The sequence below is a fragment of the Odontesthes bonariensis genome, chromosome 24 (assembly GCF_027942865.1).
Source record: "Odontesthes bonariensis isolate fOdoBon6 chromosome 24, fOdoBon6.hap1, whole genome shotgun sequence".
NCBI lineage: Eukaryota > Metazoa > Chordata > Actinopteri > Atheriniformes > Atherinopsidae > Odontesthes > Odontesthes bonariensis.
Genome location: NC_134529.1, coordinates 11,962,806 through 11,982,334, shown reverse-complemented (window position 1 = coordinate 11,982,334; position 19,529 = coordinate 11,962,806). Strand labels below are relative to the sequence as shown.

Genomic DNA, 19,529 nt, shown 5'->3' with positions numbered 1-19,529 from the left:
AAATCTCAAGCAGCATAAATGCATTTTTTTGATCTTCCACATTGAAATAGTGTAGTAAAAAAAATTAAGATTTTGACAAATGAGAACTATACAATTTTACTAATAATATGTTAAAGAGGATTAGATCACGTTCTCCATGCATGTGTGTGTGTGTCCCCACCTTTATAATAAGATAAGATGTACGTCATCCTCCCAAACACAGGGTGGCGCTGATGCTCCCACCACGTACACTTGTATAAATACCATCCCAGCGTTCATACAGTGTCAACAGAGCAGTGTGTGACAGCCAGGAACAGCACCGTGAAGCCGGGACTTCATCTCCAACCTTCCGTCGATCAAGATGAACACCGAACCAGTTGTCATCGTTTCTGCCGCACGGACTCCAATTGGTAAATATGCCTGAGGTTCCCATAATTATCCACTGAAAGAGGTTTTTTTCACCTTACTACAGCAGTTTTGCAGCGTTGTAGCTTGCCGCTGCTGCTTTCAATTTGGCTGTGGAAGAAATTACATATCTCTGTAATGATACAAATGTGCACCATACACATGTTTATAGTAACACTGATACTTTTACTGATGAATTTGTCGTTTTTAATTAGGTTAAGTGGCCATGCCCTTCAGTTAAACATGCAGAATTCTCGCGGAGCTGTGATTGGTTCGCTCCTGTGTCCGGTGCACTCTCTGGCCACCGATTGGCTGATGGTTAATAGTGCCACGGAGCACGAGCCTGATTTGATTTGCTACAACATGTCCTGTATGACTGGATCCAGAGCCTTATAAAAAGCCTCTTTTTACACCGCTCTGACTGGATCTAATTGGCCGTGTTTCGTTTACGATTTTTATATGGGCCCTCGTTTTCTCCATTAAAAAAAGTCATGTAAGTAATTTGATAGCACAGTGACAAGTAAAAAAATTCGATGTTGATAGAAACATTACAACCACTAACATAATAAAACAGAGGAACATTGATCATAATGATTACCTAACACATTTCAGTTCAAAACAGGGTTAGAATAGTTAACATTTACACTCCGATGTTCTCACCCACATGTTTTGTGTGAGTTTTTTTAGAATATATATTTCTTATTTTTACAAACATCTAATCTGTTTAAAAGACTATTATCAAAAGTGAAAAAAACAGCAGATCTCTTTTGTTGTATCATTTATATACAATTTATAGAATTTAACAAATGCCTTTAGGCAGCATGATGTACGAAACATTTACACTTTAGTGTCAGTTCTTAGTTTGTCAGCACTAAAACCAACAGCAACATTGAACATTATTCTCTCTTTGAGTTCACTCTTGCAGGCTGTGTTGGCCTGAAAAAAGTGTGCACATCATGTAAAACTGGTAACGGTTTCAAATGGCCACAACTCCTCTGATTATACTGTAGTAACTTACCAATTATTACACAGGGTCCTTGAACGGTGCTCTGTCCACGGTGCCTCTGCATGACCTGAGTTCAGCAGTGATCAAGGACGTTCTGAAGCGGGCTGGGGTGAAGCCAGAGGAGGTCTCTGAGGTTATCATGGGGCATGTCCTAACAGCAGGTAAAAGGTTGCAAAATCTCCAAGAGGCTCTGTATTAATGTGACACAGTAACCGCTTAATCTGTACTCTCTTAAAGCGATACTCCGGAGTCAGGGCCGGCCCAAGCCTTTATGGGGCCTTAAGCAGAATTTCATTTGGGGCCCCCCTACCATCACCTCAGCTCCAGATGCCTCATTATTCCATAGGCTACACTGTTCTGTGTGTAACGGACCCACAATCATTAGCATTATTTGTAATCATCTTACACTATAGGCAAGGCAAGGCAAGGCAATTTTATTTATAGAGCACAATTCATACACAGGGCAATTCAAAGTGCTTTACAGCTACATAAAATCACAAGAAGGCAATAAAACCATTAAAAAGGAATAAAAAAAATAAAAGAAAGAAATTTAAAACCCATTAAAATAATCATTAAGTAATTAAAAAGTGAAGAGTGCAGATAAAATACTTTCAGGTGTCAAATGCACAGCTAAATAGAACTGTTTTCAGCCTGGATTTAAACATTGTCAGAGTTGAGGCCTGTCTCACATCTTCTGGAAGACTGTTCCAGATTTTAGGGGCATAAAACTGAAACGCAGCCTCACCTTGTTTAGTCCTGACTCTGGGCACCAGCAGGAGACCCCTCCCTGAGGTTCTCAGAGCCCGAGTCGGTTCATATGGCTCTAACATGTCAGAGATGTACTTTGGCGCTTGACCGTGAAGAGAGTTGTACACAAGCAGAGCTGTTTTAAAGTCTATTCTCTGAGCGACAGGAAGCCAGTGCAGAGACCTGAGCACTGGACTAATATGGTCGTATTTCCTGGTTCTAGTCAGGACTCGAGCAGCAGCGTTCTGGATGTACTGCAGCTGTCTTATAGCCCGTTTAGAGAGCCCAGTGAGCAGGCCGTTACAGTAGTCTAACCTGCTGGAGACAAACGCATGGATCAGTCTCTCTAAGTCTGGTTTAGACACTATTCCTTTGATTCTGGCAATGTTTTTTAGATGGTAAAAAGCTGCTGATGTTACAGATTTAATGTGGCTGTTAAAGTTCAGGTCTGAGTCCAATATTACCCCGAGATTTCTAACTTGATAGTTAGGTTTTAGAGAGAGAGTCTCAAGGTGACTGATAACACTTTCTCTTTGTTTCTGTGGGCCACAGACAATGATTTCAGTTTTGTCTGAGTTTAGCTGGAGGAAATTGTTTTGCATCCACACACTGATCTGTTCGATGCAGCGACACAGTGTATCTACAGGCCCGTGTTCTCCTGCCGTCAGTGACACGTAGATCTGAGTGTCATCTGCATAATTGTGGTAGGACACATTATAGCTGCGTATTAGCTGGCCTAGTGGAAGCATGTACAGATTGAACAATACGGGTCCCAGGATTGACCCCTGGGGAACCCCACAGGTCATAGCCATTTGGTCTGAGACACAGTTACCAATTTCAACAAAATATTTCCTGTCCTCCAGATAGGACTTGAACCAGTTTAAAGCACGACCAGAGATTCCCACCCAGTCTTCTAACCTCTGTAATAAGATCGCATGGTCAACTGTGTCAAAGGCAGCACTCAGGTCCAGCAGAACTAAGACTGTGACTCTACTTGCATCTGTGTTCAGGCGGATGTCATTTGTCACCTTGATCAGAGCTGTCTCAGTGCTGTGGTGGGGCCTAAAGCCTGATTGGAAAGTATCAAAAGCATTGTTAGACAGGAGAAAGTCACTAAGCTGTTGGTATACAACTTTTTCTAGGACTTTGCCTAAGAATGGCAGGTTTGATATGGGCCGGTAGTTGTTCAGTACTGTGGCATCAAGATTGCTCTTCTTTAGAAGGGGCTTAATGACAGCAGTTTTTAAGGCCTTTGGAAATGTTCCAGTCTGGAGTGAGATGTTGACTAGATGAGCAAGTTGTGGTAACAAACTGCTCAGCACAGACTTTAGGAATCTAGTGGGCAACTCATCAAGGCAGCACGTTGATGAACTCAGACTGCAGATGGTCTCTTCGACTGTTTTGTCAGTAACAGGTGTGAAATGTGTCAGCTCTAGGTGTCTAGCTGGCTGCAGAGTAGTTATTTGTGTTGTGGAAATTATTGCATTTTTAATGCCTTGAACTTTGTCATTAAAGAATATTGCAAACTCATTACACTTGGATGTAGAAATGAGTTCTAAAGGCAGTGAAACTGGAGGGTTTGTTAATCTGTTCACTGTAGCAAACAGGACACGAGAGTTGTTACTGCAGTTTTTGATGATTTCAGAAAAATAACTCTCCCTTGTTCTACGCAAAGTCTGGTTGAACACACATAGCTTTTCTTTGTAAGTCTCATAATGAACCTGGAGCTTTGACTTGCACCATTTCCGTTCGGCTCTCCGGCACTCCCTTTTCTGTGCCCTGACCGACTCTTCTTTCTTCCATGGCGCCCTTTGCCTACTTTTAACCATTCTAACCTTGACAGGAGCAATGGTATCCAAAACATTTAAGAGACTTGATGTGTAAGAGTTCAACAGATCATCAACATCAGAACACAGGGTGTTCTCAAACCTAATCATTTCCATAAACTGTGTCCCTGTTCTGTCATTTATGAGTCTTCCCCGAACAACTGCAGACCCAGTTGGTGTTTTGGGTAAAGTAGATAGGTCGAAGAAAACACAGAAATGATCAGATAAAGCAACATCAACGACATTCACGTTGGAAATAACAACACCCCTTGAAATGAGCACATCTAGAGTCTGCCCTCTGTTGTGGGTGGGCTCAGTCACATGCTGAGTTAGACCAAACATTTCAAGGACAGCAGTGAGCTCTTTAGCTTCCTTGTTATGCGCTACGTCCACATGCACATTCAAGTCCCCTGTTATGACTAAACAGTCAAAAGCAGTGCACACAATTGAAAGTAGTTCAGTAAAATCATCAATAAAACAATTCTGTGGTTGTTTATAAATGGTGATATAAAGTATGGAAGATTGTTTTATCTCCATTTTGAATGACACATACTCAAATGATGAAAAAAACCCAAATGACAACTTGTGGGTGGGTATATTGTCCCTGAACATGGCACAAACACCCCCACCCCTCTGGTTTTCTTGTGTTTCAGACACAAAATTGAAGTGAGGTGGACTAGACTCAATCAGGACTGCATTTGCTGTGTTTTTGTCGAGCCACGTCTCAGTTAAAAACATAAAATCAAGATTGTGAGAGGAAATAAAACTATTAATTAAGAATGATTTGTTACTTAAAGATCTGACATTGAGTACTGCGTGTTTGAGATTAGTTATAGTTGAACTGGATGCTGTGTTCTTGCAAGGGATATGGTTAAGATTTCTCTGATTGGACAGTCTGATTGTCCCTCTCTTCACTCCATCCTTGGACCTCTGGTTGAGATGGTGTTTACCAACACAGAGGCCCTTAGTGTCCTAGACAACAGCATTGACGCTGTTGGAAATGACAGCTGTGGGCACCGGTGGTGGGGGCCAAGCTGGGGGGGCTTTGGTCGATGGAGTAGGCTGGGGAGGGAGAGGAGCTCGATGCTTCTTTGAGGATAGAATTCTTGATCTTGCCATGTTTGGCGTGAGAGGAACCATTTTAATCCCCAATTTCACCAAGCTTTCAAGGTGATCAGGAAATCTCCTGGGTGACGGTGGAGAAGAGAACGATGGTGAAACATCTCTGGAGGGTGTAGATGCAGCAGGTGGGTCCCCGGCCTGTGGTGAGGCCCGTGGTGAAGGCGATGGTGGAGCTGCTGAATCCTGTGTTCGGGATGCTGGAGGTGCTGCTGTGGCTGAATCCTTTGCTGGGTCCTTGGGTGGCGAGGCAGGAGCTCTTCTCTGGCTCGTCTTCTCTCTCTGCGGCAGCACAGGTCCTGGTCCTGGTCCTGGTCCTGGTCCTGGCCCTGGCCCCTTCTGATGCCTCAGAGCATGGAGAAGATTATCCGTCAGTCGTCTCACTCCACCTCTGTTCAGGTGTGGGCCTTTTCTTTGAAAGAGATCATCTCTTTGCCAGAAAAGATTAAAGTTCTCGATGAAATGAGGTCCTCTGGACTCACAGACTTTGGACAGCCATGTGTTCAACTGAAGCAGCCGGCTGAATTTGTTGATCCTCCTGTCGATGTTTGGGAGAGGTCCACTTATGAATATTGGTATTGTCACTTTATCAAGACTCTCAAACAGTTTCTCAAAGTCTTTTTTTAAGATTTCAGACTGATTCTCTCTGATGTCCACTGCACCCACGTGCACAATCAGCTGTTTCACCCCTTGGTGTTTTGCCAGTACCTCTGGTAGTAATCTTGTGATGTCAGAGACAGTGGCACTTGGATAGCTGCATGTAACCATTCTGTTTATGTTTATATTAGATACGGCTCCGTCTCCAAGCACAAGAGTATCTTTGACCTTGACACTCGGCACAGTTTCTCTGTCCATCTGCTTCTTTGTACCGTCTCTCTGTCTGTTACACTCAGTCACATTTGGCTCTGACAGTGGTAAAAATCTGTTTGTTAACTTTATTCCGGGTGATGTTACATATTCTCTGTTGATACCAACAGTTTGACGATTCTTCGGCTTTGCACCAAGTCCATCATTCGTGCCTTTACAGAGTCTTGGAAAAGACACAGTATCATTTAGCTTTAAGTTGGAGGTAGCAGTTTTTTCACCCTTTCCTTTGGAAGTAAATGTGGACTTCTTACCACTGGATTCCATTGGGAGCGTTTCATGAAGTCCCATTTCAGTTTCTAAGGCAAAAATCCTTACTTGTAGCGCCCAAATTTCTTGTTGATATATCCGACAGCTTTCACAGGGCATGTTGAAAGGATTGTAGTCGCTGGCTCGTCAGATAAGATGTAAAAAGAATAAAAATGATTTTAAAAAGTCTTGGTTCACTTAAAAGAAAAAGAATAAAATTATATCCAAGACTTGTGGAAAGAAGTAAAATGATTTAAAAGCAAATAAAGCGATAAGCAGCAGGAGGAAGCAGAGACACGTCTGCACTCTTCAGAAGCAGGAAGCACACTTGGTGTCATTCTTGTTTTTAACCTTAAAGGGATAGCAAACTCATAAATATGGTTTAATTAACTTCCACATAAAGAGTGATGTATAAGTATGGCTCATTAATTTAACTATTTGAAAGTAACATCAGCAGGCTGGAGACTGCATTTATCGCAAACACGTTAAATAGTTTCATTTCTTTCAGATGTGCAATGGTGTGCAAAATGTTCAAAATACAAAATAGAATCAAATGACATTCACATTATCTTACAGAAAAATAAAGTTGTAATCACAATTAAATACTTAAATAATAAATACAATACTTAAATAATTTCGCCCAACGGTGGCAGCAGCCAACAGGAGGCATAAATTAACCTAGTATTAGTATTTTGTCCAAATTATTATTATTATTTTTTCTGGTGTAATACAATTTCATTTAAATTATTCAATGTTATTTTAATTTCATGTATATATTTACTTTTTTATCACAACGTCTCGGTGCTCTCTGGGGCCCCCTGGTGGCGTGGGGGCCCTAAGCGACCGCATAGTTGGCATATGCCTTGGGCCGGCTCTGTCCGGAGTAGATTCAACCTGGGGTCATTTGAACCGTGATATCCAGCCAAGTAGCCCACCCGCAGTTTTTTCGATATTGGCTGAACATCAGCTGAGTTACTGAGTTATCCCGAATAGCTTCGTACAAGGGTTAATGGATCCTGGCACTATCTCCAAAATTACCACACTAAAATCACATGCCATGACACCAAACTTCTACAGTAGTACAAATATGGTCTGTACTCACAAAACGATGCATTTGGAAGTTTGAAAATAGTCCAGGAGTTTATTATTATCAACACAAGCCTAATAGCTTTTCTGCTGCTAAAGCTGCGTCGACGTCACTTCTGGGAGCTGGGAGCTTCAAAGTAAGATGAGGGTTGATCTACTACTGTAGAGACAACAAAGCAAGGCTGCTCAATTTCTCCATTGATAAAATAATTTCACAACTCTACAACATAAAAATTCATAAAAAAAAACATGTAGAATATAGCATATACTTTGTTGTCTACAGTAGTAGATCAACCCTCATCTTACTTTGAAGCTCCCAGCTCCCAGAAGTGACGTCGACGCAGCTTTAGCAGCAGAAAAGCTATCAGGCTTGTGTTGATAATAATAAACTCCTGGACTATTTTCAAACTTCCAAATGCATCGTTTTGTGAGTACAGACCATATTTGTACTACTGTAGAAGTTTGGTGTCATGGCATGTGATTTTAGTGTGGTAATTTTGGAGATAGTGCCAGGATCCATTAACCCTTGTACGAAGCTATTCGGGATAACTCAGTAACTCAGCTGATGTTCAGCCAAGATCGAAAAAACTGCGGGTGGGCTACTTGGCTGGATATCACGGTTCAAATGACCCCAGGTTGAATCTACTCCGGAGTATCGCTTTAAAGCAATGCTATGTAACATCCATCCATCCATTATCTATACCGCTGAATCCGTCGGTCGGGTCGCGGGGGGGCTGGAGCCTATCCCAGCAGTCAATGGGCGAGAGGCAGGGTACACCCTGGACAGGCCGGCTATGTAACATTTCTACCTTAAAATAACAGCTTGAAAAAAAATTGTGCGGCTAGAATGTGTTTTAATATTACGATTGGCCTGTCTCCTATGCCCTTCGGGGGTCTGAGTTGGAAAAACTGTGCTATGTAACTTTGCTGGACCGGCCCGGGAGCTGAGCGGAAGTACTTCGACTTGCTTTCTGGCACACCTACCGCAAAAACAAATGGACTCCTCTCACGCTCCCAGGTATAAGGCTAAGCTAGCGCAACATTGTCAGTACGATAATCATGGAAGAGGCACCGAAGAAACAGAAGAAGACGTTGACTGATGAAGCAAGGAAGAGAAAGAGAGAGCCCGACAAAGCAAGAGACCGGACTAGAGTTGCTCTGGGAAAACACTGTAGGGGGAGCTCCATAATGGGCTTTTTGAGAAGTTGCATTGTATTGCTTTAAGACTATTTAATCTCCTGTAACCATATAGCTTCTTGCGTTACATTTTTTCCTTTTCTCTCTGTTAGGTCAAGGACAGAACCCGGCACGACAGGCCAGTGTAGGGGCGGGTATCCCCTACCCTGTCCCTGCGTGGAGCTGCCAGATGGTGTGTGGCTCTGGGCTTAAAGCTGTGTGTCTGGGAGCTCAGTCGATCCAGGTCGGGGAGTCTACTGTAGTAGTGGCAGGGGGCATGGAGAGCATGAGCAGGGTAGGTAGAGAAGCACTGAGTGACAACTTGAATTTGGGGAAGGATCAGATTGAAGTCTTAATAAGTTTCCTTTGTGTCTACTCAGGCTCCTCACATAGTGCAAATGAGAGCAGGAGTGAAGATGGGCGATGTCTCCCTGCAGGACTCCATGGTGACCGACGGCCTAACGGATGCCTTCCATGGCTACCACATGGGAATCACAGGTCTGAATCTGTAGGAGTTTGACAACGTAGGCCTTGTTGTGCGTTCCGGCGTATCAGCCATTATGTCTTTTTGTAATCAATACTTTATCAGCTGAGAACGTGGCGAAACAGTGGGGCATCAGTCGAGAGGAGCAGGACCAGTTTGCTGTCAAGTCTCAGAACAAAACAGAGGCCGCACAAAAAGCGGGATATTTCAATCAGGAGATTGTCCCCATCCTGGTGCCATCTAGAAAAGGTAAGGACCTCTTTATGGTAGTTTGCCACTCTGTCTGCAAATGATCTCACGTTTCTCTGTGCTGCAGGTCCAGTGGAGGTGAAGCTTGACGAGTTTCCTCGACACGGCAGCAATATGGACAGCATGTCCAAACTCAGACCTTGCTTCATCAAGAACAGCAGTGGCACCGTCACCGCTGGAAACGCATCAGGTTCAAGAGTTGCTTATGCTCCCTATAAAACATGTCATACACCGAGATGGTTTATTATCTATTATAGATTAGGGTTTTTATTTTCCGTGGTGTTTTACCTGCGCAGTCAATATCTTACCTTCAGTTTCCTGATGGGTGAGATGAAGCTAAAAGCTACTCAGAAGGTGGCCAATTCAATTCTTAAAAATTTCATTATGGTTTGAGCTAGAGCTATACTGTGGATTTTTATACCACGTCACCTTAGCATCAGACAGTTATTTTCCTTGTCACTACACTCTCTTAACTGCAGCACATCTGTTTAGCAACATGGTCCGCTGTCCATTCCAGTCCAGGTTGAAACGTTGATTCTTGATACGCTGGCCTGGTTGGTGTATTTGCTTATTTCCTATGAGATGCGGCTTAAAAATTCACAGAACTGTGTTCACTTCAACAGCTGTGTTGTTTAACATGGCAAAAATGTCCTCTTCTGGTGGAACCATTCTGAATAACTGGAGCTCACCCACCAGAAAACCATCTGATTTCCCCAATCTGAGAACGCTTTGACTGCAGTCTGCTGCAAGGGAGACACGGAGTACTTATAAATACACAACCCAACTTTAAAAAAAAAAAAAAAGTCCCTTTTGAGAAGTTTTTTAATTTTTTTTTACAGGTGTTAATGATGGAGCAGCAGCAACTGTCCTAATGAGCCAATCAGAGGCTGCGAGGCGAGGGCTCAAACCCATGGCAAAAATCGTATCGTCGGCTCAAGCTGGCCTTGACCCATCTGTCATGGGAACTGGGCCGATACCAGCTATCAGGAAAGCGGTGAGAAGTCAGCAGTGGTTAGATATGACATGTGAAAACACTTTTCTTTGTTTGTTTTATTTTAAAAATTGTTTTTCCAAGTGTCTTTTACTGTCATAGGTTGAGAAAGCAGGCTGGCAGCTGGACCAGGTGGATTTATTTGAGATCAACGAAGCGTTTGCTGCTCAGTCAGTTGCTGTGGTCAAAGAGCTCGGCCTAAATGAAGAGAAGGTAATTTAAGTCTCGAGTTTTGTCACAAGTCTTAGAAAGGCATCATGGCCGTCATACTGCCACTAACGTCAAAAAAAAAAAAAATCTAATTTCTTTTTTGTGTATACCATTTAGTAATAGTGTGTTTTGCATAAATAACTATAATAAAAAGCTTATATGTACAATTTTGTATTTTTCACCTTGAGAAAAATTCTCATGACATGCTGTTTCCTCAGGTGAATGTGAGCGGTGGTGCCATTTCTCTGGGCCATCCAATTGGCATGTCTGGCTGCAGGGTGCTGGTGACCTTGGTCCATGCTCTCCACAGGACCGGAGGACGCAAGGGAGTTGCGTCCCTCTGCATTGGAGGAGGGATGGGTATCGCCATGTGTGTGGAGAGGGCTTGAGACGAATACTTCATGCTACTCAACAGATTGCAATTGATCTAATCTTTTTTTCTCGACAAATAAGGGATAATGAAATCTAATGTTTACACGGAAAAGTAATATATGAAAGGGAAGATTTTCCTTGCTTATTCTCGTCTGTTCTTAATGCTTCAAAGTATTACGTTGTGATCTTACCCAGAGACAGCCATGCTCACTGTGAACTTCGTTTAAATTCCTCAGGTTTTAGCTGTAGAAGTGACTTGAAGCTAGATCTTAAATGTCTCAGTGCAAATGATCTAAATCTTCTGTATATTTGCAGCCTATTGAAAGGAGTAACTTAATTCTCATGCTGGTAATAGATGTGCTAAATTGGCACAATAATGCAGGCGGTAACTGTTGGCAAGACATTTAAAGACTGCTTCCTGTCATCAATTCCTCTGAAAAAGGTAAAACCCTAACAGACTACCTTTTCTTAGTGCACGTTTAAGGAATGTTTTGGAGGACACGCTACCGTCTTGCATCATTTTTAACGGTCATTTGATGATTGTTCTAAAAAAATAAGATTAAACTGAAACATTCCAGTCTTGTCTCATGGAATAAATGAAACTTCTGTAACAGAAGCTGTGCAGACATCCTTGGATCACCTGCAAGTGCCATAATAATTAATAAACTTGCCTTCTGTAATCTAGTGCTTCCTGAACACCATGTTCACATTGTTCCTGTTCCTGTAATCCAACAATCTGACATTTTATTAAAGCATTAGGAGCCACTGAGTCATAACTTTTTTTTTTTTAAACATGCAGATAACAATGACAGCGAGACGGTTTAACAAATCAGTCATTTGCACCCATTGGAGCTTTATTATGTGTCACATACAGTTTCTCTGGAACAGGGAGTGAGTGGGAGAACAGTAAACAGGCAAAGTGTACAGCCTACACTAGAGCAACAGCCATGAAGAGCTTGTCGTGTTATAAATACAGACATTGAACCTATTAGAACCAACCAGCCTTTCAACCCTCCAGAGAACCAGAAGACACAGCATCCCTGTACGATTGCCCGCCCTCTTTCGGTTCTGGGAACAGTTTGATCAGGTCGTCAATGCGGAGGATGGTGATCGCAGCCTCAGTGGCAAACTTCAGACTTTTTGTCTTAACCATGGTAGGCTCGTAAACACCAGCCTGACGGTTGTCTCTGGGTTTGCCATTCACCAAATCCAGACCAATCCTACAGGAGAAAAATGTTTTATCCAGCGTCAAACAATTTCCTGAGCAAAAGATTAACAAAACATACAGTATTTTACTTCCTCAACCCAAGTTGCCATGTACTTATGACTTGAGAAATATATAACTGGACCATTCAGGGTCGTGACTAATTCACGGTGAAACTCACCACTTGAGATTCTTGCGTTCAGGGTTGACCTGAGCCTCATTGTGGAAGGCCCGCAGCTTGGCCACCAGGTCAGTGGAGTCCTGTGCTGCATTCACAGCCAACGTCTTGGGGATGACGAGAAGAGACCGAGCAAACTCAGCAATGGCCAGCTGCTCCCTGGAACCCTGAGAAGTTACAAGGTGTTAAATACAAGAGTTTAATTTCAGAAGGGAAAGACCAACGAGTGAAACCCTGACATTCTCTCAGTTAAAACTCACCATGCTGGTAGCATAGTTCTCCAGGTAAATGGACAAAGCTGCCTCCACAGCACCTCCTCCAGGCACTATAGACTTTGACTCGAGTACCCTCTTGACTACACAGAGAGCATCATGCAGAGAGCGCTCCATCTCATCACACATGAAGTCGTTAGCTCCACGCAGAACGATGGAGGCTGATGTCCGAGCTTTGGTGCTGAGGGGATGAAAAGTTTGATGCTTTAGCAACAAACCAATAGTCTGACATCTGTTAACAACCACTTTAAATCCCATTTATTGTACTATATGAGCCTAAATATAAAATGGTTCAAATATGACCACTCTTCAACTCTTCAAAAACAAGGAAACGAAAGGCGGCACTGAAACTTGTCCTGTACAGAAAGTGGGATTAATTTTAAAGATAGTGAGCCTGAATCATAATTACAGACAGTAGCATCAGACAGGTCATGAAATTAACAACATATCTACAAACTCAGGTGTTAAAAAATAAATAAATAAACACTTAAGAAGCTGCACTTACTAGAATTTGCTGTGCTGACATAACTTTGACTGATTAGCACCGCTTTATATCAAAAGTAATAGCAGCAAGCAGAAAAATGACTTAAATAGTTGCAGTTCTTACTTCTTGACAAGGATGAGCTCGTCATCACAGATACGATCTTGCACAACCTCCTCTGCCTGGCCGAGCATAGTGGCCTCAAATGATTCCTCTCCTTCCAGATTGGTGAGAGAGGGGCAGATGGTGGCTGAAAAGGGACAAAAAGGACGTGTAAAATACTCTGAACTTACAAGCTTTACCGTGACATTGAAACATGTCCAAAGACGTCTAAACTCAAAAGCTTATAAGCACAAGCTGCAGCATATTTCCTTCTTACCCCCTGTTGCCTTGGCAATTCGTTTGAGATCCCTCTTCAGAACTCTTCTTACTGCCATGGCTCCAGCCTCCACAAAGTACTTCAGACACATGTCATCAATGCCACCAGTGGTCAGTATAACATTTGCTCCTGCTGCCAAAATCTTCTGGATCCTCTCTTTGGTGATGTCAGATTCCCTGAACCAAACAAACAAAATCTACATAATTTCACTTCTTCTCTCATATACAGCATCAGAAATTAAACCAAGCGATTCAAAGCAGTGCAACTGCAGCCACTAACAGGTTGGAGGCTCAGCTAAAGCAACAACCAGTATTATACAATCAGTCACCACATTACAAACTATACCTGCTGGTATGCTTACAAATTATAAACGTCTTCATATACTGCAAATACAAAAAGTGTGTCCAGCTCACAACAGTGATCATGCAGCACAGAGAAGCTGCTGCCTTCATATGTGGAGCTGCTTACGTTTTGTCCCACGCGTATCACTGTGTGAACTATTGGTTGAGAGCCACAGCAAATTTAAATGGGATGATTCCTCTATGTGTGCATGTGAGTGAGCAGGACAGAGAAATATCCCCTAACCCACCTTTGTCTGATCTGGTCAAGCTTCTCTGGGTCGTTAATGATGACTTGGACTCCCATCTTCATTTTGGTCTTCTGCAGGCTGAAGTCCAGGCAAGCAATCTTAGGATTTACGACACGTTTCACCATTCCTTTGGATCAAACAATGTATATTCATCACCGGAAAGACTCGCCGGGCAACAAAAAACAGACATCACATTATGAGACCGATAGGTTTTACAATTTATCTCAAGTGATTATTCTATTGTCTGGCCAGAAGAAATGCCACAGTTTACACAATACTGCGACTATGCTCCTTTCAAAGCCAGTTTACTGTCTCCCACGCGTATCACTGCATACACCATCAAACAAGACATAGCAGCAAATTTAAATGGGAGTTTCATCCGCAGCACCTGGATAATGTAGTAGTGAAAATCCAACACACCTTGTGAACCCACTGTGCAGTTTAATGCATATCCGTTGACCAAGAAACTCTCCTTCTGGCTGCGGCCGTGGGCTTTCAGCACGTTCACTGAACTAATGGGATATTTGGCCACTCCTCTGCCATCCACAAATTTCACAGCCATGGTTGCATCCACCACCATGTTAGCAAAGAATTCTGCATCACTGAAGACTTAGGGGTCAAGGCAGATAAATGCAAGAGAACGACTTTGGCGCAGACACAAAATGTAGTTACTACCAAGAAAAGCATGTCTGCGAAATCAGTCACATTTTCAGGATACACTCCAATGATTTTTGAAGACATGGAGGTCATGGCTGCATTGATTAGACACTCTCTGCCCAGCTCATCTGTCCCGATAGTCAGATTCTCATTAATGTAGCGCACTGCTTCTCTAAGAGAGGAAAAACAAAACATTAAGGACCATCAGAAAAATTAAAGATCATCATTATGATATTTCAATAACACATTCTCGTTGTTAGGCAAGTCTTACTTGCAAGCCAGACGATACCCACTGATGACTGACGTGGGGTGAATCTTCTGCTTTACCAGCTCATCTGCACTCTTCAGCAACTCTGCAGCAAGAATTACCTTAAAGATGGAAAGTATAAAAAACAATATGGGACCAATTTCATTTTCCAAACCACTATTCTAAGTTTTGACTTGTGTTCTGTATCATCATTTTATTAGGAGTGACAGAAATGAGACTGCTTCACCCCTTCAGACAATGATGAACAGTCACTCTTTCCTGTTAGCATAGCCACACATCCGTAATTAAAGGCAGATGCATGGTACTAAAACAGGATATTTATCAATTTATTTAGGCGGAGAAATGACCGAATACAGCCCCTCCCCCTAGTAGCTACAGACAGCAGCTACTCACCACAGATGTGGTCCCATCCCCGACCTCCTTGTCCTGCAGTTCAGCCAGTTCACACAGGACCTTGGCAGCTGGGTGCTCCACTTCCAGCAGCTTCAGGATGGTTGCTCCATCGTTGGTGATGGTCACGTCCTGCATAAACAATCCCGGAAAGACAGATGAGTACCAAGTTAATCCAACTGAAATGAGCAGTCTATATAAAGTAGGTAGGTATCAATATGGCGACAACAGTGTCATCAATTAAATGAATGACGTAATTTTGTCAGTTTGCCTAACATGCATCAATGCACTGCACCAATTACATCAACCCCGACAAAGCTTTCCAACAAGACATTGGGCATTAAATAATTGTTGTGCTGAATTCCATCTCATAACAATGCTTCCGTTTAGTCTTCTGTGATAAGTACAGCGGGCAATTTTCATAGTGGCACACTTCTGCCATAATATATATATATATATATATATATATATATATATATATATATATATATATATTTTAAATCAAAGTTGTTCTTAAAGTCACAAATTGTGTTAAACAATCAATGATAAGCAAATAATACCAAGATAATCACAACTATTTTTTTTAGCTCTTGAGTTAGTTAAGATTACGGGTAATAATTATCGTTAGATTAATTTTTTTTTTTTTTTTTAAAGAAGAAAATATTGACATATATCGTATATCAGTTAGCTTAGCCTTATTAGGTATAACTCCGTATGTGACACGGACCCCAATGTCGTCCACCAACATCTTGTCGAGGCCAAGGGGTCCGAGGGAGCTCTTAACGATGTTGGCGATGGATGAAGCGGCCATGACTGTAAAGACAAAAAAAAAAAAAAAGGCTATAATCGTATCTGTACAATATATAGCTTGTACATGATTGACATATCCCTGAAACAGCATCTCAGTGCATCTCACATGGACTCATTTTATTCAGCAGGGCGCAAAATCAGCTAGCCACACCTTCAGACCATGACAGTGTTTTTCTTCCCCATTACCCTAAAGCCCATCATTCATTGAAATGTAAGTGGAGGGGCCTGCATTGGTATTACATAGCAAAAATGTAAGCCTCTGTCATTTAATTTATCACTGCGCCTTGAAGATGCAGACAGCAGAGACTGAGCAAATTCTAAGTCTAAACTTAGTTAGCATTAGCACGCATCACACGTGTGTTACATGTAGACGCGCTATCCATGTTCATTTGGCTCGTAATAAATGCTCACAAACTTGAACTCACGCTCAAAGTTAAGCAACAAAAAGACTCACCATTTTGAGTGCGAACCGATTCGCCAGTTGTTCTCTGGCCGAGCACATTTAACGGACCGTCTAACATCGACATTTTGGACTACTGCACAACCAAGAAGAAAGGAAGCACCGCGGTGGCTTGTGGGTAAACCGGTACTAAGCAGAAGCTTCGAGAAGAAAAATTCAGTAAAAATTCAAGATTTCACAGTATGACAGCTTTCACTTATGTTGTAGATATCGAATCCAAATTTGCACCAAAGTTACACGTCAAAATAGTTACATTGTTAAATTAGAAAGGATGTTTTGCCTGGTTAATTTTCATAAACTTCATTTCCCAGCATTCCCAAATCCTACACCGCCCATAATTCTTCTTCTTTGTTCTTGATACAAACTTTGCATCTACTTTGTTCAGTATGCGCTTATTACGCCCTCTGTTGATGATACTTAAATTCGCAAAGTTCCTGAACCACAGTGCGAAGAGCGATTTCTACGATAAAGTCTCTGTCAGTTAGTCAATGTTTTGTTTTGCCCAATGTATGAGTGGTATTGCTCTATTTGATCATGCAGTAGTCAGTAGTCATCATCATTGCTCCTATTTGATCATGTTTTCATTTGTAACATGAAAATAATGCAGTGTTTTTTCAGAAGATTATTTTGTTTACTGAGATTTTGAAAGACAGTACGAGAGGCTGTTGTAAATTAAACTACCAGAACATAGGTAAGCTTCAGGCAGCAAAAGGTTTGGTTTAATTGTAATTTTAAAGGCGTATATTTTGATTGACAGTCATTCAAAAGTATTCAGATCAGTGATTTATCATTTAAAAACACATTTGTCTCTTTTACTTTATTCAAAAATCAAGTACAATGAAAACATTTTTGAAATATCTGAATTTCAAGTCGCCCATTTGGCTCTTAGCAATTTTGATGCTTACATTTAATAATTTTCCAATGTTTTATTTGATTCATTTGATCAATTCAACCTTTATGTAACCATGTAAGTCGGTTGAGAACCAATTCTCATTTGCAATGATAATCTGGCCAAAAGGCAGCAGCAAAAGGCAAATTATACAAACAGCAATCAGAACAAAAAAACCCACTTTCATAAAAGAGACTGAACAATACTTGAAACCTCATGCTTGTCTTTAAAAGCAAAAGAGTCTGCATGGTCTGCTCCTACTAATATCTGCTTTACAAATTTCCCAGTTTGGAACTGTTCTTTGTTGTTGTCTAGAAGTCCTTTAGTTTTGCTTCAGGGAATTTTCCGTTTCTCTTACTGCAAAAGGCTTCCGGTGTTGTCGGATTATTGGACTGTCATTCATGAAGTACCCTCTTGTGGTGTGTCCACAGATATTAAATGATGTTTTGATGAGGGGACTGTGTGAGCCCCAATGAAGCCCTCACCCCGCTCCTCTTGATGACAACTGATGGCGGCTGTCTGAAAAACCGAAGTCTGCATGGAAGTGCTAAAAACAGCAGTTCTTTGAATGGTCTCTTGAGGCTGTCTTCTTCTGCATCATTGCCCACTGACTGCTAAATTAAAAAAAAAATCTAATTCCCAAAAGTGAACATGTTTACATTCTCCTACAAAATGGTTTTGGTCTTCATAGCTAATATATCCCTCAATAAAACTGTAACATTTGATAGTATTGGCTGCTATGAATGACAGTTGAGTTACCTAGTAGATGTGTATGGTGGACACAGGATGCTGATGAGATCTGTGCTATGCATGTCACTTCTGGCTATAAAGTTCAAGATGCTGACAGCCAAATACTTTACACATGGCAGCATAAACTGGATATCTTCTAAAACTCTTTGGCAGAGAGAGCTATTTGCTTTACATCCAGCTGTTAATACAGCAGCAGCATAAGAGCCAGTGATACGAAACTGAACAAACTGATAAAGAAAGCTCGCTCGGTGCTGATGACTACTCTGGATCTGTTGAAGCGGATTATGGAAAGAAGAATATTGCACAAGTTGCTAGAATAATGGAAGAGGAAGTGTGTTTGTTTGCATGTTCTTCCCGTGTATGCGTGGGTTCTCTCCGGGTACGCCGGCTGACACTGTCCAAAAACATGCATGTCAGGTTAATTGGTGTCTCTAAAATTGTCCTTAGGAGTGAGTGTGTGTGGTTGTTTGTCCATCCATTTTCTATGGATGGATGGATGGAAGTGTGTTCAGTCAGAGGGTACCTCAGCTTCACTAGCCAAAACATACAAGTCAACCAAAAGAAATGGGAATGTCATTCCTGCCCACAGCAACAATACAGCACAAGGATTTTTTTTAAAGGACTAATGACTAGTATTTTGTCTTTATTTTTTATTATTATACTGAATCAATATAAAATCCCCTTTCAGGGAGTGATAAATTATCATTAAATTCAATAAAAATGAAAATAAAACACACTTTCATCTTTCCTTTATCAGCTCTGGTGTTTAATTGAAGCAAACATTTCTTGTACCGGATGTCCACATCCCTGATTTAAGGGCCGCTGTCCTGCAAGCTTTGGATGTTTCCCTTCTTCAACACACCCGATTCAAATCAATGCATCATTTGCGGGCTTGCACAGAAGTAACAATCTTTTGAAGAGATCCATTTCATCTGAATCAGGTGTGTTGAAGCAGGGAGACATCTAAAACCTGCAGGACAGCAGCCCTCGAGGACCGGATGTGGACATCCCTGGCTCAAGTGATCCTGTGCCAGCCTCCTCTTTCTCCAATCATAGCTTTGAGTTCACTCAATCTTCCTGAAGTGCTTTTGCAGTCGCACAAGGATTTTTAACTCTTTTTTTTCTTGCAATCCAATGGGCAGCTCTGCTGAAAAGGTTTCTTGGTCTTCAAACTCTGAAACTTTATCTAAATCCCCATAACTGTGTTTCTGTAAAAAAAAATCATGAACGAAGGAAACGGCAACGTAAAAACAGCTTTACAGTCTTTTCCTGCTGTGCGAACGTCATATTTATACTCAATTTGTTTAATCTTGTACACCTCTCATAGATCTGTTTAATGGCTTATTCACTTTACTATCAAAAGTAACATACTTTTGACCAGGATTCCCACCCCTTTTGCATGCGATTGCAGCTGATTATACTAATTTCTACTTGGGTGA

General features: G+C 41.7%; 2 protein-coding genes and 1 non-coding gene across 3 annotated transcripts; 1 reads left to right on the top strand and 2 right to left on the bottom strand.

Annotated features, from left to right (window-relative positions):
• The first annotated feature begins 249 nt into the window (after positions 1 to 249).
• acat2 (acetyl-CoA acetyltransferase 2) lies at positions 250 to 11,528 on the top strand. The gene is made up of 9 exons (XM_075458463.1): positions 250 to 389; positions 1,417 to 1,551; positions 8,571 to 8,752; positions 8,838 to 8,955; positions 9,047 to 9,190; positions 9,258 to 9,380; positions 10,030 to 10,184; positions 10,284 to 10,394; positions 10,610 to 11,528. Exons 1-9 carry the CDS (start codon positions 341 to 343, stop codon positions 10,778 to 10,780), a joined length of 1,188 nt encoding a protein of 395 aa, XP_075314578.1. The 5' UTR covers positions 250 to 340; the 3' UTR covers positions 10,781 to 11,528.
• Positions 11,529 to 11,583: 55 nt separating this feature from the next.
• Positions 11,584 to 16,560, bottom strand: tcp1 (t-complex 1). The gene is made up of 12 exons (XM_075458462.1): positions 16,446 to 16,560; positions 15,909 to 15,994; positions 15,185 to 15,313; positions 14,795 to 14,892; positions 14,585 to 14,695; positions 14,287 to 14,468; positions 13,867 to 13,993; positions 13,278 to 13,453; positions 13,025 to 13,148; positions 12,406 to 12,598; positions 12,149 to 12,312; positions 11,584 to 11,983 (listed from the first exon to the last, which is right to left on the bottom strand). The coding sequence occupies exons 1-12, from the start codon at positions 16,516 to 16,518 to the stop codon at positions 11,770 to 11,772; spliced, it is 1,677 nt and encodes a 558-aa protein (XP_075314577.1). The 5' UTR covers positions 16,519 to 16,560; the 3' UTR covers positions 11,584 to 11,769.
• Positions 14,966 to 15,108, bottom strand: LOC142375728 (small nucleolar RNA SNORA29). The gene has a single exon (XR_012769039.1). It is a non-coding gene; the product is annotated as a small nucleolar RNA SNORA29 (small nucleolar RNA).
• Positions 16,561 to 19,529: the final 2,969 nt, after the last annotated feature.